Genomic DNA, 14,038 nt, shown 5'->3' on the forward strand with positions numbered 1-14,038 from the left:
ATAGAGGAGCAGATAGAGAGAGAGATGAGGGGATATAGGGGCAGATAGAGGAGAGAGAGATGAGGGGATAGAGGGCCAGATAGAGGAGAGAGAGATGAGGGGATAGAGGGGCGGATAGAGGAGAGATGAGGGGATAGAGGGGCGGATAGAGGAGAGATGAGGGGATAGAGGAGCAGATAGAGAGAAAGATGAGGGGATAGAAGGGCAGATAGAGGAGAGAGAGATGAGGGGATAGAGGGGCGGATAGAGGAGAGATGAGGGGATAGAGGAGCAGATAGAGAGAAAGATGAGGGGATAGCGGGGCAGATAGATAGCAAGATGAGGGGATAGAGGGGCAGATAGAGGAGAGAGAGATGAGGGGATAGAGGGGCGGATAGAGGAGAGAGAGATGAGGGGATAGAGGGGCGGATAGAGGAGAGATGAGGGGATAGAGGAGCAGATAGAGAGAGAGATGAGGGGATAGAGGGGCATATAGAGGAGAGATGAGATGAGGGGATAGAGGGGCAGATAGAGAGAGAGAGATGAGGGGATAGAGGGGCGGATAGAGGAGAGATGAGGGGATAGAGGAGCAGATAGAGAGAGAGATGAGGGGATAGAGGGGCAGATAGAGGGGAGAGAGATGAGGGGATAGAGGGGCAGATAGAGGGGAGAGAGATGAGGGGATAGAGGGTTAGATAGAGAGAGAGCTGAGGGGATAGAGGGGCAGATAGAGAGAGAGTGGAGGGGCAGATAATGAGAGGAGAGGGGCAGATAGAGAGAGAGATGAGGGGAAGACAGAGAGATAGATCAGGGAATAGAGGATAAAAGAGGGGTGGGAGAAGGAGAAGGAAATGGAAATGTGTAAAAATCATTTTTCATTTGTCTCTGGGGTGATGTGTGGGGGAGGGAGGTAGAGGGGGAGAGAGAGAGAGAGAGAGAGAGAGAGAGAGAGAGAGAGAGAGAGAGAGAGAGAGAGAGAGAGAGAGAGAGAGAGAGAGAGAGAGAGAGAGAGAGAGAGAGAGAGAGAGAGAGAGAGAGAGAGAGAGCAGTAGATTGGTGAGGGGTCTGATCTAGAGATATGATTTGTGAGGTGTAGCTGTGTGTCAGACAGGAAGACAGGTGTATGATGGATCACTCCATCTATCTTTGTCTGATACGCACAGGACAAAGCCAGCCTCCTTCGGTACCGTGTGTGTGCGTACGTGCACTTCAATTCCATTTAAGTGTGCGTGTGTAGCCTATGCATTGGAAGGTGTAACTGATCGTAGCCATTTGGACAGGGCAAGCAGGTCGTTTTCATAGAGACCCATACCAGACTGAATGAGATGGGAATATAGGAAACTATATATTCCCTATATAGTGCAGTACTCTTGACCAGAGGCCTATGGGGAATATTTGGGACCGCCCGCTTGTCTTTAGCGCTACATTGCTGCATGGTTGTCTTTTACCAAAGTGACTTGTTCCATTATCCTCCTCAGCGATTATTTAGCTCTATTATGACAGAGATTACTTAGCTCTATTATGACAGAGATGAAAGCCCAGACGACTGTGTGTGGGTGCGAGCGTTCATTTGTGCGTGCGTGTGTGTGCATGCGTTTGTGCGTGTGTTTGTGCGTTTGTGTGTGCCTACGTGTGTTTGTGTGTGGTTTGTGTGCGTGTGTGTGGTGTGTGTGTGTGTATGTGTGTGTGTGTGTGTGTGTGTGTGTGTGTGTGTGTGTGTGTGTGTGTGTGTGTGTGTGTGTGTGTGTGTGTGTGTGTGTGTGTGTGTGTGTGTGTGTGTGGTGTGTGTGTGTGTGTGTTTGTGTGTGTGGTGTGTGTGTGTGTGTGTGTGTGTGTGTGGTGTGTGTGTATGTGTGTGGGTGTGTGTGGTGTGTGTGTGTGTGTGTGTGTTTGTGTGTGTGGTGTGTATGTGTGTGTTTGTGTGTGTGGTGTGTGTGTGGTGTGTGGTGTGTGTGTGTGTTTGTGTGTGTGTGTGTGTGTGTGTGTGGTGTGTGTGTGTGTGTTTGTGTATGGGTGTGTGTGTGTGTGTGTGTGGTGTGTGTGTGTGTGTGTGGTGTGTGTGTGTGTGTGTGTGTGTGTGTGTGTGTGTGTGTGTGTGTGTGTGTGTGTGTGTGTGTGTGTTTGTGTGTGTGGTGTGTGTGTGTGTGTGTGTGTGTGTGTGTTTGTGTGTGTGTGTGTGTGTGTGTGTGTGTGTTTGTGTGTGTGGTGTGTGTGTGTGTGTGAGGCCTATTATACGCCAGTGGTCAGCCCTGTCAACTAAGAGAGAGGACAAGGAGTCAGTCTGTCACAGCATCCAGTGGAGTGTGTGGATGTGTTGGGTGACCCGTCAAATTGGGATCCTCTGCTCTCTAAGGCCTGTAAAAATTGGGAAATCAAGCTGCCAGAAAGAGGTCAACTCTAACCACAGAGTTTGTTTGCTGCTATACACACACACACACACACACACACACACACACACACATACACACACACACACATTCACACAGAGGGAATACTTATCCCCAGCTAGGGTCTGTTCAGTTCATTCTCCCTTATGTATCTGGTGTTTATCCATTAGTTTGGGGTTTCCACTGGATTAGACAGGTGGTACGGTACAGTGGTTGTTACAGCTGTAGTAAATGGCGCTGCTCTCTCTCCCTCTAATCCTGTGATGGTACTGTTCACTTCCTTTGTGTCCTGTTTTAACAGAGACTCCACTCTGCTGTCTGTATGTTTGTCTTTGTCTGGCTGTTCCCTACATAGTACACTACATTTGACCAGAGCATGTCGGTAATAGCTTTCCGTTTAGGACGCAGCAATAAAGCAGGCAACAGGGACAGGACTCCCCGTCGGTTACATTGGGGTTAGCTTCATGTATCTCTCTAAGAGGAGAGTGATTTAACGACAAGAACTTGTTGCAACAATAACATTTAGGAACGTGAGGCCACATTTAGAGCAGAATAGGACTTTACTCTCCTCACCCCAGAGAGACAGTTCCTAGTGTCACATCAGATAATGTTGTTTTATTTGAGCTGCTGCTTTCATAAAGTGTTTATTAAAGTGTGTTGAGCAGTGGAATGATTGATGTGTCACCATGACAACACAAACAAAGTCTACCTCAGATCCACATTATCACAGGCATAGGAGATAACATTATAATGAGAAATGGTTGAAGGGAAATTATCTTTTAATACTGAACTATCTGATGGAACTCCTTTTTAATAACCTTCTTTGTCCCCTCCCCGATGGGAGATAGAGAGAGACAACAAAGAACTTAGGCCAGGTCCCAAATGACACCCTATTCCCTATAGAGGGACCCATTGGGCTCTGGTAAAAAGTAGTGCACTATATAGGGAATAGGGTGCCATTTGGGACGTGTACTCAGTCTTTCATATCACCCCATTAGGATTCAATATCTTAATATGCCTTTCGAAGTCACACATTACACACAGCAGTATTCGTTGTAGAATCAGCAAAAAATAGCTTCACAGGTGTGATAAGATTTGGAGTTTTAACATATTGCTAATAATAACGGTGTAAGATGAAATGACAGCTTGATACAGTGTGTAGTGACATGTCTATCCATTGAAAGCCTTTCCTAGAAACACACAGTCAGTTCATGTCATGCTGAAAGCAGCAGTGTAGTGGGCACTGTCTCCCTCCTTATCACTCACTCACATACACATACATGCAGTCGTCACCTGTCATGTCAACATCGGTATATACTGTACACTACACTCTTAGAAAAAAAGGGTTCTGAAAGGGTTCTTCAGGCTGTCCCCATAGCAGAACCCTTTGTGGGTCCAGGTAGAACCCTTTTTGGTTGCAGGTAGAACTATTTTCAAGTCACTGACCACCTTCCGGAGACACTTGAAACCCTACCTCTTTAAGGAATACCTGGGATAGTATAAAAGTAATCCTCTTTTATACTATCCCAGGTATTCCTTAAAGAGGTAGGGTTTCAAGTGTCTCCGGAAGGTGGTCAGTGACTTGAAAATGAAGAGGTTGTTGCTGAAGTCCATCTATCTCTCTTTTTGTTAAGAGTGTTGTCAATGTACCATAAATCTCATGTGTAGATCATTTCCAGTATGAGCCCTGAGATTAGAGCAGTGTGTGTGTTAGAGAGAGAATAGCAGTGTGTGTTAGAGATTAGAGCAGTGTGTGTTAGAGAGATTAGAGCAGTGTCTGTTAGAGATTAGAGAAGTGTGTGTTAGAGATTAGAGCAGTGTGTGTTAGAGATTAGAGCAGTGTGTGTTAGAGATTAGAGCAGTGTGTGTTAGAGATTAGAGCAGTGTGTGTTAGAGAGATTAGAGCAGTGTATGTTAGAGAGAGAAGAGTAGTGTGTGTTAGAGAGATTAGAGCAGTGTGTGTTAGAGATTAGAGCAGTGTGTGTTAGAGGTTAGAGCAGTGTGTGTTAGAGAGATTAGAGCAGTGTGCGTTAGAGATTAGGGCAGTGTGTGTTAGCGAGAGAAGAGTAGTGTGTGTGAGAATAGAGAATAAATTGCTATTTGGGACGCAGGCTCTGTCTGTCTCTGTCAGTCTTATCTGATGTGGAGAATGTGGGGCTGATGACAGAGGAATTGTTCCCTCACAGGTGGACCTGTCTGTTTGTCTCTCTGTGTGTCTGTCTGTCTGCCTGTCTATCTGTCTGTCAGTCTGTCTTTCTGTCGCTCTCTCTCTGTCTGTCTGTCTGTCTGATCTCTGTCTGTCTGTCATCAGAGCCCCTCTTGTCTGAAGATGTGCCCAAACGAAGCTCCTATGTTCTACAAAGTCAGACAAAACCATCCCTCCCTCTCTTCCACCCCTCTATTTCTGTTGTCATATCTCCCTACCTCTCCTGACAGAACACCACCACCCTCTGAAAACACTATATAGGGAATAGGGTGCCATTTGGGACGCAACACCACCAGGGAACATGAATGTGTAGCCCCACACCACCAGGGAACATGAATGTGTAGCCCCACGCAACCAGGGAACATGAATGTGTAGCCCCACACCACCAGGGAACATGAATGTGTAGCCCCATGCCACCAGGGATTAGAGCACTGTGTGTTAGAGATTAGAGCAGTGTGTGTTAGAGAGAGAAGAGCAGTGTGTGTTAGAGAGAGAAGAGCAGTGTGTGTTAGAGATTAGAGCAGTGTGTGTTAGATATTAGAGCAGTGTGTGTTAGAGCTTAGAGCAGTGTGTGTTAGAGATTAGAGCAGTGTGTGTTAGAGATTAGAGCAGTGTGTGTTAGAGAGAGAAGAGCAGTGTGTTAGAGATTAGAGCAGTGTGTGTTAGAGATTAGAGCAGTGTGTATTAGAGTTTAGAGCAGTGTGTGTTAGAGATTAGAGCAGTGTGTGTTAGAGATTAGAGCAGTGTGTGTTAGAGAGATTAGAGCAGTGTTAGAGAGATTAGAGCAGTGTTTGTTAGAGAGGGAGCAGTGTGTGTTAGAGATTAGAGCAGTGTTTATTAGAGATTAGAGCAGTGTGTGTTAGAGAGATAAGAGCATTGTGTGTTAGAGATTAGAGCAGTGTGTGTTAGAGATTAGAGCAGTGTGTGTTAGAGATTAGAGCAGTGTGTGTTAGATATTAGAGCAGTGTGTATTAGAGATTAGAGCAGTGAGTGTTAGAGATTAGAGCAGTGTGTGTTAAAGATTAGAGCAGTGTGTGTTAGAGATTAGAGCAGTGTGTGTTAGAGAATTTGAGCAGTGTGTGTTAGAGGTTAGAGCAGTGTGTTTTAGAGAGATTAGAGCAGTGTGTGTTAGAGAGATTAGAGCAGTGTGTGTTAGAGAGAGAAGAGCAGTGTGTGTTAGGGATTAGAGCTGTGTGTGTTAGAGAGAGAAGAGCAGTGTGTGTTAGAGATTAGAGCAGTGTGTGTTAGAGATTAGAGCAGTGTGTGTTAGAGAGAGAAGAGCAGTGTGTGTTAGAGATTAGAGCAGTGTGAGTTAGAGATTAGAGCAGTGTGTGTTAGAGAGATTAGAGCAGTGTGTGTTAGAGTTTAGAGCAGTGTGTGTTAGAGATTAGAGTAGTGTGTGTTAGAGATTAGAGCAGTGGGTTAGATATTAGAGCAGTGTGTGTTAGAGAGATTAGAGCAGTGTGTGTTAGAGATTAGAGCACTGTGTGTTAGAGGGAGAAGAGCACTGTGTATTAGAGAGAGAAGAGCAGTGTATGTTAGAGATTAGAGCAGTGTGTGTTAGAGATTAGAGCAGTGTGTGTTAGAGATTAGAGCAGTGTGTGTTAGAGAGAGAAGAGCAGTGTGTGTTAGAGATTAGAGCAGTGTGTGTTAGAGATTATAGCAGTGTATTTTAGAGAGAGAAGAGCAATGTGTGTTAGAGATTAGAGCAGTGTGTGTTAGAGATTAGAGCAGTGTGTGTTAGAGAGATTAGAGCAGTGTTTGTTAGAGAGAGAAGAGCAGTGTGTGTTAGAGATTAGAGCAGTGTGTATTAGAGATTAGAGCACTGTGTGTTAGAGAGAGAATAGCATTGTGTTTTAGAGATTAGAGCAGTGTGTGTTAGAGATTAGAGCAGTGTGTGTTAGAGATTAGAGCAATGTGTGTTAGATATTAGAGCAGTGTGTATTAGAGATTAGAGCAGTGTGTGTTAAAGATTAGAGCAGTGTGTGTTAGAGATTAGAGCAGTGTGTGTTAGAGAGATTAGAGCAGTGTTTGTTAGAGAGAGAAGAGCAGTGTGTGTTAGAGATTAGAGCAGTGTGTATTAGAGATTAAAGCACTGTGTGTTAGAGAGAGAAGAGCATTGTGTTTTAGAGATTAGAGCAGTGTGTGTTAGAGATTAGAGCAGTGTGTGTTAGAGATTAGAGCAATGTGTGTTAGATATTAGAGCAGTGTGTATTAGAGATTAGAGCAGTGTGTGTTAAAGATTAGAGCAGTGTGTGTTAGAGAGAGAAGAGCAATGTGTGTTAGAGATTAGAGCAGTGTGTGTTAGAGATTAGAGCAGTGTGTGTTAGAGAGATTAGAGCAGTGTGTGTTAGAGATTAGAGCACTGTGTGTTAGAGGGAGAAGAGCACTGTGTATTAGAGAGAGAAGAGCAGTGTATGTTAGAGATTAGAGCAGTGTGTGTTAGAGATTAGAGCAGTGTGTGTTAGAGATTAGAGCAGTGTGTGTTAGAGAGAGAAGAGCAGTGTGTGTTAGAGATTAGAGCAGTGTGTGTTAGAGATTATAGCAGTGTATTTTAGAGAGAGAAGAGCAATGTGTGTTAGAGATTAGAGCAGTGTGTGTTAGAGATTAGAGCAGTGTGTGTTAGAGAGATTAGAGCAGTGTTTGTTAGAGAGAGAAGAGCAGTGTGTGTTAGAGATTAGAGCAGTGTGTATTAGAGATTAGAGCACTGTGTGTTAGAGAGAGAATAGCATTGTGTTTTAGAGATTAGAGCAGTGTGTGTTAGAGATTAGAGCAGTGTGTGTTAGAGATTAGAGCAATGTGTGTTAGATATTAGAGCAGTGTGTATTAGAGATTAGAGCAGTGTGTGTTAAAGATTAGAGCAGTGTGTGTTAGAGATTAGAGCAGTGTGTGTTAGAGAGATTAGAGCAGTGTTTGTTAGAGAGAGAAGAGCAGTGTGTGTTAGAGATTAGAGCAGTGTGTATTAGAGATTAAAGCACTGTGTGTTAGAGAGAGAAGAGCATTGTGTTTTAGAGATTAGAGCAGTGTGTGTTAGAGATTAGAGCAGTGTGTGTTAGAGATTAGAGCAATCTGTGTTAGATATTAGAGCAGTGTGTATTAGAGATTAGAGCAGTGTGTGTTAAAGATTAGAGCAGTGTGTGTTAGAGAGAGAAGAGCAATGTGTGTTAGAGATTAGAGCAGTGTGTGTTAGAGATTAGAGCAGTGTGTGTTAGAGATTTTGAGCAGTGTGTGTTAGAGATTAGAGCAGTGTGTGTTAGAGAGAGAAGAGCAGTGTGTGTTAGAGATTAGAGCAGTGTGTGTTAGAGATTATAGCAGTGTATTTTAGAGAGAGAAGAGCAATGTGTGTTAGAGATTAGAGCAGTGTGTGTTAGAGATTAGAGCAGTGTGTGTTAGAGAGATTAGAGCAGTGTTTGTTAGAGAGAGAAGAGCAGTGTGTGTTAGAGATTAGAGCAGTGTGTATTAGAGATTAGAGCACTGTGTGTTAGAGAGAGAATAGCATTGTGTTTTAGAGATTAGAGCAGTGTGTGTTAGAGATTAGAGCAGTGTGTGTTAGAGATTAGAGCAATGTGTGTTAGATATTTCGAGCAGTGTGTATTAGAGATTAGAGCAGTGTGTGTTAAAGATTAGAGCAGTGTGTGTTAGAGATTAGAGCAGTGTGTGTTAGAGAGATTAGAGCAGTGTTTGTTAGAGAGAGAAGAGCAGTGTGTGTTAGAGATTAGAGCAGTGTGTATTAGAGATTAAAGCACTGTGTGTTAGAGAGAGAAGAGCATTGTGTTTTAGAGATTAGAGCAGTGTGTGTTAGAGATTAGAGCAGTGTGTGTTAGAGATTAGAGCAATGTGTGTTAGATATTAGAGCAGTGTGTATTAGAGATTAGAGCAGTGTGTGTTAAAGATTAGAGCAGTGTGTGTTAGAGAGAGAAGAGCAATGTGTGTTAGAGATTAGAGCAGTGTGTGTTAGAGATTAGAGCAGTGTGTGTTAGAGATTTTGAGCAGTGTGTGTTAGAGGTTAGAGCAGTGTGTTTTAGAGAGATTAGAGCAGTGTGTGTTAGAGATTAGGGCAGTGTGTGTTAGAGAGAGAAGAGCAGTGTGTGTTAGAGAGAGAAGAGTAGTGTGTGTGTGAGAATAGAGAATAAATTGCCATTTGGGACGCAGGCTCTGTCTGTCTCTGTCAGTCTTATCTGATGTGGCGAATGTGGGGCTGATGACAGAGGGATCGGTCCCTCACAGGTTGACCTGTCTGTTTGTCTCTCTGTGTGTCTGTCTGTCTGCCTGTCTATCTGTCTGTCAGTCTGTCTTTCTGTCGCTCTCTCTCTGTCTGTCTGTCTGTCTGTCTGTCTCTCTGTCTGTCTGTCATCAGAGCCCCTCTTGTCTGAAGATGTGCCCAAACGAAGCTCCTATGTTCTACAAAGTCAGACAAAACCATCCCTCCCTCTCTTCCAACCCTCTATTTCTGTTGTCATATCTCCCTACCTCTCCTGACAGAACACCACCACCCTCTGAAAACACTATATAGGGAATAGGGTGCCATTTGGGACGCAGTCACCATCAGGGAACATGAATGTGTAGCCCCACACCACCAGGGAACATGAATGTGTAGCCCCACGCCACCAGGGAACATGAATGTGTAGCCCCACACCACCAGGGAACATGAATGTGTAGCCCCACGCCACCAGGGAACATTAATATAGTGCCTGCCCTACAACTATGTGGGGCATATAGTTCCATAATAATTTATATAAACTAAAGCTGTTTTCCTCTGAGTAGTTAATATAGTAGGAGGGATGAACATAAAGTAATGTAGTCTGCAGGCTGTGTTTGTGTGTGTGTGTGTGTGTGTGTGTGTGTGTGTGTGTGTGTGTGTGTGTGTGTGTGTGTGTGTGTGTGTGTGTGTGTGTGTGTGTGTGAATATAAAGTCATGTATCCTGCAGGTTGTACTAGTCATTCAGACAGTCTGGTTCAAGGTTGAACTCTGAATCTTCCTTTCTCCTCTCTTGTCTTCTCAGATGTCTGTTACACTTCAGTGTATTAGTCTTGTGGTGTTAGTTGTCTATATCCGTCTACAGTATCTCTCTGTCTCATCATGTGATGTTCCATCATCACCATACAGGCAGTGTCCAATGTCCAGCACATATAGTACATGTCCAGTACATATAAAACATGCCCAGTACATATAAAACATGTACAGTACATATAGTACATTCTAGTACATATAGTACATGTCCAGTATATATAGTACATGTCCAGTACATGTCCAGTACATATAGTACATGTACAGTGCATATAGTACATGTCCAGAGCATATAGTACATGTCTAGTACATATAGTACATGTCCAGTACATATAGTACATGTCCAGTACATATAGCACATGTCTAGTACATATAGTACATGTCCAGTACATATAGTACATGTCCAGTACATATAGTACATGTCTAGTACACATTGTACATGTGTTGAAGACAATACACACATACTGTACAGTGCATTCGGAAAGTATTCAGACCCCTTCACTTTTTCCACATTTTGTTATGTTACAGCCTTATTCTAAAATGGATGAAATCGTTTTTTTCCCTCATCAATCTACACACAATACCCCTTAATGACAAAGCAAAAACAGTTTTTTTGAAATATTTGCAAATGTATTGCAAATAAAATACTGAAATATCACATTTACATACAGTACCAGTCAAAAGTGTGGACACACCTACTCAATCTAGGGTTTTTCTTTATTTTTACTATTTTCTACATTGTAGAATAATATTGAAGACATCAAAACTATGAAATAACACATGTTGAATCATGTAGTAACCCAAAAAGTGTTAAACAAATCAAAATATATTTTATATTTGAGATTCTTCAAATAGCCACCCTTTGCCTTGATGACAGCTTTGCACACTCTTGGTATTCTCTCAACCAGCTTCATGAGATAGTCACCTGGAATGCATTTCAATTAACAGGTGAGCCTTCTTAAAAGTTAATTTGTGGAATTTCTTTCCTTCTTAATGTGTTTGAGCCAATCAGTTGTGTTGTGACAAAGTAGGGAGGGGTATACAGAAGATAGCCCTATTTGGTAAAAGACCAAGTCCATATTATGGCAAGAACAGCTCAAATAAGCAAAGAGAAACGACAGACACATCTCAACATCAACTGTTCAGATGGGACTGTGTGAATCAGGCCTTCATGGTCGAATTGCTGCAAAGAAACCACTACTAAAGGACACCAATAAGAAGAAGAGACCTGCTTGGGCCAAGAAAAACAAGCAATGGACATTAGACCGGTGGAAATGTGTCCTTTGGTATGGAGTCCAAATTGAAGATTTTTGGTTCCAACCTCCGTGTCTTTGTGAGACGCGGTGTGGGTGAACGGAGGATCTCCGCATGTGTAGTTCCCACCGTAAATCATGGAGGAGGAGATGTTATGGTGTGGGGGTGCTTTGCTGGTGACACTGTGATTTATTTAGAATTCAATGTTAACTTAACCAGCATGGCTACCACAGCATTCTGCAGCAATTCGCCATCCCATCTGGTTTGGGCTTAGTGGGACTATCATTTGTTTTCAACAGGACAATGACCCAACACACCTCCAGGCTGTGTAAGGGCTATTTTACCAAGAAGGAGAGTGATGGAGTGCTGCATCAGATGACCTGGCCTCCAAAATCCCCCGACCTCAACCCAATTGAGATGGTTTGGTATGAGTCAGACAGCAGAGTGAAGGAAAAGCAGCCAACAAGTGTTAAGCATATGTGGGAACTCCTTCAAGACTTTTGAAAAAGCATTCCAGGTGAAGATGGTTGAGAGAATGTCAAGAGTGTACATATGTGCAAAGCTGTCATCAAGGCAAAGGGTGGCTATTTGAAGAATCTCAAATATAAAATATATTTTGATTTGTTTAATACTTTTTGGTTACTACATGATTCCATATGTGTTATTCAATAGTTTTGATGTCTTCGGTATTATTCTACAATGTAGAAAATAGTAAAAATAAAGAAAAACCCTTGAATGAGTAGGTGTGTCCAAACTTTTGACTTGTACTGTAAGAATTCAGACCCTTTACTCAGTACTTTGTTGAAGCACATTTGTCAGCGATTACAGCCTCGAGTCTTCTTGGGTATGATGCTACAAGCTTGGCACACTCGTATTTGGGGAGTTTCTCCCATTCTTCTCTGCAGATCCTCTCAAGCTCTGTCAGGTTGAATGAGGAGGGTTGCTGCACAGCTATTTTCCGGTCTCTCCAGAGATGTTCTATTGGGATCAAGTCCGGGCTCTGGCTCGGCCACTCAAGGACATTCAGGTCATTATCCTGTTGGAAGGTGAACCTTCGCCCCAGTCTGAGGTCCTGAGTACTCTGGAGCAGGTTTTCATCAAGGATCTCTCTGTACTTTGCTCCATTCATCTTTCCCTCGATCCTGACTAGTCTCCCAGTCCCTGCTGCTGAAAAACATCCCCACAGCATGATGCTGCCACCACCATGCTTCACCGTAGGGATGGTGGCAGGTTTCTTCCAGACGCGAGGCTTGGCATTCAGGCCAATGAGTTCTTGGTTTCATCAGACCAGATAATCTTGTTTCTCATGGTCTGAGAGTCCTTTAGGTGCCTTTTGGCAAACTCCAAGCGGGCTGTCATGTGCCTTTTACTGAGGAGTAACTTCCGTCTGGCCACTCTACCATAAAGGCCTGATTGATGGAGTGCTGCAGAGATGGTTGTCCTTCTGGAAAGTTCCTCAACACAATTCCTTCGACCTCATGGCTTGGTTTTTGCTCTGACCCTGTAGACCCCTGTAGAACCATGGCCAGAATTGTACAGAGTTATACAGGGTTCTACATGTTTCTGCTACTTCAGATGGTAATGTGGATGGAGAACACATGGCCAGTGTTCTAGAAGGGTCTACAGGGTTCTACAGGGTTCTGCTACTTTAGATGGTAATGTGGATGGAGAATCCATGGCCAGTGTTCTAGAGGGTTCCCCCAAGATTCTGCTTCAACTTCAGTTGGTAGAACCATTGCTGACTGACGTTTTAGAGGGAGCTGGGGAACTAACTCTTTCTTTCCTCTCAGATTGTACACTGGATGATTGGCTCTTCACCTCTCTCTCTCTCTCTCTCTCTCTCTCTCTCTCTCTCTCTCTCTCTCTCTCTCTCTCTCTCTCTCTCTCTCTCTCTCTCTCTCTCTCTCTCTCTCTCTCTCTCTCTCTCTCTCTCTCTCTCTCTCTCTCTCTCTCTCTCTCTCTCTCTCTCTCTCTCTCTCTCTCTCTCTCTCTCTCCCTCCCTCCCTCCCTCCCTCCCTCCCTCCCTCTCCCTCTCAGCTCCTGTAGAACCCTTACTCTGTAAGTTTGCAGATGGAGGACAGAAGAAGAGGCTGAACCAGAACAAGTACCCCCAGAACGGACGACCATGGACTAGAGATGGAGAGGTGAGATGTGACTTCTTATCCTAACAGTCTTTCAACCAGAGACGGAGAGGTGATATACAACTTTATCATAACCTTAACATAACCTTATCATAACCATGCAATAACCATACTATAACCTTATCATAAGACTCTTTCAACACAACCTTACCTAGACGGAGGTGAGATACAAATGTCTTATTATAACCCTACCATAACACTCTTTCAACATTTTCCAGCATACTCTTTGCTCCGATTCCCATGAGGTTAGGAAAGTACACAGTTGAAATTGGGGGAAACTGCAACATCTCAAGATGAAACAACAGCAGCCACAACAATAACAGGATGCAAAGCTGCAGTGTGTGACTGATGGAGACATCTGTTCATGTTTAACCCGTATACGGGACAGTTGAGCTAACGTGAGCTACTGTGATTAGCATGACTGTTGTAAGTAACAGCAAACTTTCAAGGACATAGACATGTCTTATATGGGCAGAAAGCTTAAATTCTTGTTAATTCTAAATGCACTGTCCAATTTACAGTAACTATTACAGTGAAACAAAATACCATGCTATTGTTTGAGGAGGGTGCACAACAACAAAAAACGTATCACGGCAACTGGTGTGATACATTCACCTCTGAAGGTAAATAATGGACTTACATTTAGTAATCTTGCTCTGAATTGTCATCCTAAGGGTCCCAGAGATAAAATGTAGCATATTTTCTTTTGATAAAATCCATTTTTATATTAAAATGTAGGAACTGGGTTCTACGGTTTGAACCCCTGCTGTCTCTGGTTCCACACCCACCCTGCCCGGCCATCTAGATGTGTGAAAGTTAGTGTATAAGCTAATGATCCATCATGTATGACATTCCTGGGAGTGTGTAAACTTACATTTTGTATTACCATATCATTTTTTGTATGTTCTCTATAGTTATGTACTTGAAAATGTATCAATTGACCAATTCAGCACATTTGGGCAGACTTGATACAAAATAGTCAGTATTGCAATGCTTCACTGGATCAATCTGAAACTTGCACACACACTGCTGCCATCTAGTGGCGAAAATGTTAATTGTGCCT

General features: G+C 43.3%; 1 protein-coding gene across 1 annotated transcript in view; it reads left to right on the forward strand.

The window, feature by feature from the left end:
- The window catches only part of LOC311107257 (RNA-binding motif, single-stranded-interacting protein 3-like), a 315,032-nt gene that overhangs the window by 261,006 nt on the left and 39,988 nt on the right, over positions 1 to 14,038 (forward strand). The window contains exon 7 of the mRNA XM_084149737.1: positions 12,872 to 12,978. Within this exon, the coding sequence (XP_084005863.1) occupies positions 12,872 to 12,978 (107 nt within the window). The remainder of the gene's footprint in view (positions 1 to 12,871; positions 12,979 to 14,038) is intronic.

Source organism: Coregonus lavaretus, assembly GCF_964263955.1.
Source record: "Coregonus lavaretus genome assembly, chromosome: 3".
Classification (NCBI taxonomy): domain Eukaryota; kingdom Metazoa; phylum Chordata; class Actinopteri; order Salmoniformes; family Salmonidae; genus Coregonus; species Coregonus lavaretus.